The 5,343-nt window shown below is 28.0% G+C and overlaps 1 protein-coding gene across 1 annotated transcript in view; it reads left to right on the plus strand.

The window, feature by feature from the left end:
• The first annotated feature begins 333 nt into the window (after nt 1–333).
• LOC126904980 (mucin-4-like) overlaps nt 334–5,343 on the plus strand; it is a 9,998-nt gene continuing 4,988 nt past the window's right edge. Inside the window, exons 1-3 of the mRNA XM_050684384.1 lie at nt 334–475; nt 549–757; nt 818–1,481. Coding sequence (XP_050540341.1) covers nt 461–475; nt 549–757; nt 818–1,481 — 888 coding nt within the window. The 5' untranslated portion in view covers nt 334–460. The remainder of the gene's footprint in view (nt 476–548; nt 758–817; nt 1,482–5,343) is intronic.

Below are 5,343 nucleotides of genomic sequence, written 5' to 3' on the forward strand. Positions count from 1 at the left end.
AGAAAAGATTTACTGATTTTTAATATTTTTACTACCATTAAACTAAAATAACATAATTGTGTTGACATAAATGCCATTGAAGACAGTAACATCGTTACGATGCTGATCAAGTAGTTTACTTGTCTGGATGTTACATAATTAATTTGGATGCGACCGAGTGACATATACTAAATGTATGCAACTAATTGCAAAAACTGGTCTTAATTCATAACTATCACCCCGTATGACGCAATTGCTGAAACCACCTCTATTATTGTAGAGAAAGTATCGTATACAGATCATCGACTCCAAATAATTTTTTAAGGGGAAATATTGATAACCAGATAAAATGAACAATACTATTGAATAACCATAGAATTATAAATACCTCAACATAACTGTGTTGGGCATCAGTCGTCTTCTAGAACAACTCGGCACACAATCAGTAAAAAAATATCATCTGTAACTTAAATAATCAAATATGAAATATTTTAAGGTACATTGTCAATATTAAATACAATTTTTTTTAATTTTATATTAATACCGATTTTTTTTTATCGTGATTTCAGGCTTGTGTCGTCGGATTAGCTTTAATCAGTCACTGCTTGGCTGCTGAAGACGCCAAGACTGATAAGAAAGCTAATACCAAAAGAAGTTACAACTTGGGATATTCCGGAATCTCTGACGCTTCTTGGGGCTTAGGCGGTTCATCGTTGGGTGGATATGGATTGGGACTGTCTTCTGGAATCGCTTCAGGATACGGTTCTGGAATCGCTTTAGGATACGGNGGTTCATCGTTGGGTGGATATGGATTGGGACTGTCTTCTGGAATCGCTTCAGGATACGGTTCTGGAATCGCTTCAGGATACGGTTCCGGTTATGGATACGGCCATCATGTGCCCACAAAGGTCAGCTCCTCAGATCACGTCGAACAAGTTTCCGTTCCGCAACCATATGCAGTTCCAGTCACCCGTCACGTTCCAGTTTCAGTCCCACACCCAGTGCCCGTAGAAGTCCCAAGGGCCGTTCCAATCAGCGAACCACATCCAGTACCAGTCACCGTCAATAGACCATACCCAGTCGAAGTTCCTCGTGCCGTCCCAGTCAGTGTACCACACCCAGTACCAGTTGAATTAAACCGTGCCGTGCCATACCCAGTTGCTCGTCCATATCCCGTAGAAATTAACCAAGCCGTACCATATTCCGTACCTACTCCAGTCATCACCCCAGTCGCTGTCCCAGCACTAGCCACCTCTTCTTACGGAGCTCCATTGTCCGGCTACTCTTCTTACGGTTCATCTTTGGGTGGCTTGTCTTACGGATCGTCTTTGGGAGGCTTGTCTTACGGATCATCTTTGGGAGGCTTGTCTTACGGATCATCTTTGGGAGGCTTGTCTCACGGTTTAGCTTTGGGAGGCTTGTCTCACGGATCATCTTTAGGATACTCTGGTGCCTCTCTCGGATACGGAAGCGGATATGGTTTATCCAAATACGCACACCATTAATAGTAATTTAATTATTTGAAGTTAACAAATTAAAAATTTGACAATTCACTTTTGTGTCAGAACAAAACTTCAAAATATTGTCCATTTATTCTTTGGATGTATAGTAATTTTTTTATTTTATTTGTTACTGTATACACAAATTGTGTAATTTTTGTTGATGAGGTTATAATAATTTCATGTATATATTTTATTACTTTAAAGTTTGTATTTTGTAATATATGACAAATTAAGTTTTATTTTGAAAATTAATGATTTTAAGTTATTGTTATTCCAATTTCTTTTCCTAACCTTATGAAGTGTTTTAATACTATAAACGGGGTTGATACTTATCTATAAATCATAAATTTATGATATAACAATTTCATTTTACATGATAAAAACTACTGAATAATTATAATAATATACTGAGTGATTGTTATAATGTTAACCACTCAATTTTCTTTATATTTCTTATTAGCGATAAATAATAAAACATGTACATTAAACGTTGTTTAAGAAGATAACAGTTATTAAAACAAAAAACACAAATTATCTCCCGAATCAAAAATTATTACAAATGTAAAAACTCAGTAGGACACTCTGTATTTTGAACCAGCTTATTTATTAAATAGGAAATGATCTAATTAAATAGATAACTGGTCGATAGCAACTTTTCCACTAGTACTTCAAATGTTATTAGCATTTTTATACTTAGACGGGAGAAGTATAGCGACCTTGAAATGACTAATGATAAAAACAGCAACATCCATGCTTCATTTCCATCTATATTTTAAAATGCTAATAACTTACAGAGTATTGGTCTAAAAGTTGTTATCGTTCAGCCATTATCTTAAATATGTCACTCTCTCTTTTATAAGCTAATTTAATATTTATGTTAACACATCAAAAAAATTAAGTTATCAAGTTATAAATTATAGGAAATGGATCTATAATTTATTTTATAACAGATATATTTGTTATTTACAATATTCAAAAGAAAAATTAACAAAAAAAATGAATTACATCAAGAGAAATTGAGTGGCTCAAAAAGTTGACATGCTTATAAGACATATAGGTGAATTAAAACTGTAATTATTAACTGATAAATCAAGAAATGTATGAAACTAAAAAATAACCAAAATAATTTTTAACATAATATAGTTTTCTGAGAAAATCAATGGCGAAATTAGTATAAATGTGTATTTTGAACATAATATATATATTATTAACGTTTATTACAACTCATAATTTGTTTAACAATTAAAAATCAGTATATAGATAAAACAGTGAGAAACAAGTAACCAATGTCATTATTTATTTAACGAATTTCATTTAAAAAATTTGTTTTATCTCGAGTGTTGAAACTTTTTTATTTTTTCACATGACGCATTATCGTCTATGTAATGGACCAGACAACAATGTTCAACGAGACAATTAGATAAGATAACACAAATAAATAGAAGCAAGATAATTATTTTTTAAATTTAATTTTATCAATAAAAAAAATGTGTAGAAAGATAAAAAAAAACTATTTTAAAAAGTAAAAAAAATTGAAAATAAAAACTTTGTAATAAAACAAAAAAAACCGGAAATAAACATTTTTTCTAAATCGTTAAGAAAAAAAAATAACTTAAAAATTTAATATTTCAAAACTAATTAATTCAATGCTATATATGTTTAAACATTTAGCATTATGCTATAGAATATTTAAAACAATAAAAATAAGCAAAGTTGTTAATATCGTTTCTGGTTATAACAATAAGAATATGATGGTCTAAGAAATAAGGAATATTTATGCATAAAAATTACGTTGCTTAATTCGGCACACTCAATAAATTAGATAACATCATAATGCAACGTATTTCTCAAATTTCTCATAAAACAAAATTAGTATTGATTCTCTAAAGAAACTTCTGGATTTTACTTTTACAAGAGAAAACCCAACATTTTTAATTTGTGTACATTAACTTAATTATTTGTTTTAATACCGTGGCCAACTCTAAGGAGTTGCGATTAAGGCAAGGAAACAGAATAAGAATTTGTTTTAATACCAGTTTTCTAGAAAAATGTATTTTTTAAAAAAACAGCATTAAAGATAAACGTTTAATACAAAATAATTTAAGTTATTTTAAGTATTAAATTATTAATGGAATGTTATCTAGTAAACTAAAAAGTAATTATAAATTTATACAAATTGTCGCTTAAATGTATGACACAATCAATACGAAAATCAAAAATTTCGATCACTAAAATTAAAGTTTTTCACGTTTCTCCTTCTAAAACTTATTTTAATTAAAAAAAAAATCATTATGAAATTTTTTATTTAAATTGAGATGTCATTTGATTTTAGTGGCATCTCTCTGTATAACCCTTATCGAGCTCTATATTTAATAAAATAAACTTTAATAATAATGAACTTTGATCAAAAATAAACTTTAATACAAATCCAACCAAAACATGTTAACCTTATTAAAACGTTAAATTCCAAAAATAAATAAAGTTTGCATTTTTTCAAAAAAGTTGACTTTTAAAATTAAATTAAATTGAGTTTTAAAAGTTTAACTCTATTGAAAACATATTTTTAATAAAACATTATTAAAATAGATAATTTTTAGAAGGGTATAGTGCTTTAAATTCTGTACTTCATTGAGAAAAATCCTTATTTCATTAGACTAAAGTTAAAATAAAGTGACGAATTTAAAAAAATAAAAAATATATCATTAGGACGTTTTTCTTTTTTTATCATTAAATACTTTTAAAATAGTTAAATTTTATATAAGATAATAGTTACATTAAAGCAAAACTCTGTTCGGAGTTATTTTTTATAGTTCATTAAATTTCATTAGAATAACGCATAATATCCGAATATTTCAATTTATTACATCGGTATTTGTTTTGATATCTTTTAGTTTATTGATTTCACCTAACCTCTAATTTCCGTTTTATATGTGTACTTATCGAGATGTATTTAACCGAAATACTAGTATCATTATCCTGTATAAAATTTGTAAAATATCGGAGTGGCTTATTTGAAATAATAATTAAATAATTATACAACAATCATAAACATAGCAGTGTTGTATTTTTTTTTCGTGGGGAAGGGTTATACATGAGGCATGGACCCTCTTCATGAACATAATATCATGGTAACATAGGGTAGTGAAAGAGTAACACATCCTACTATTCTACGTTTTAATAGCTCTCTGAACCCCATTCAAAAATTTCAAAATACGCCACTGGACAATAAACAATGTCTATATGTATATCTCATAGAACAGCTAACTGTTTTAGACAGCTGAACTCATGAAAAATTTAAATTATTAAAATATTACAAAACGCATATAAAAATAATAAAACATTAAAGTTTAATGATAGCTTAAATAATTTAAAATTTCTTTATACATTTTCAATCGTAACTGAAATTTTACAAAAAATAACAATTTATCAAGTAAAAATTTTCTTTCCTAATTTCAGATAACAAAACATTTTATTTTGTATTGGAAATGGACATATGTCACATGGTTAAATTTTAAGTAGTACCTTCTATTAATAAAATTATGAATTATAAAAATAATTGACTTTTAACTAAAAAAAACCCAGAACAGTGTGGTCGCGGCACAGTGGTGACGTGGTAGAGTTGGGTCCAGTATAGATAGTATCTGACAATGATTAAAATCACTATTATAAAAAAACGCTTCGATGCAAATCTGTAGATAATGTTTCATTTAAAAAAATTGGTGGATTATTTGAAAAGTTACATAATCTTCTATTTCCTTATTTATATCCTGATTACAAGTCATATGATTTATACTTGTAATATACAAATAAATAAATAAATAAATAAAAAAAAAAAATATATATATATATATATATATATATA

Source organism: Daktulosphaira vitifoliae, unplaced genomic scaffold, assembly GCF_025091365.1.
Source record: "Daktulosphaira vitifoliae isolate Bord-2020 unplaced genomic scaffold, ASM2509136v1 Scaffold_4, whole genome shotgun sequence".
NCBI lineage: Eukaryota > Metazoa > Arthropoda > Insecta > Hemiptera > Phylloxeridae > Daktulosphaira > Daktulosphaira vitifoliae.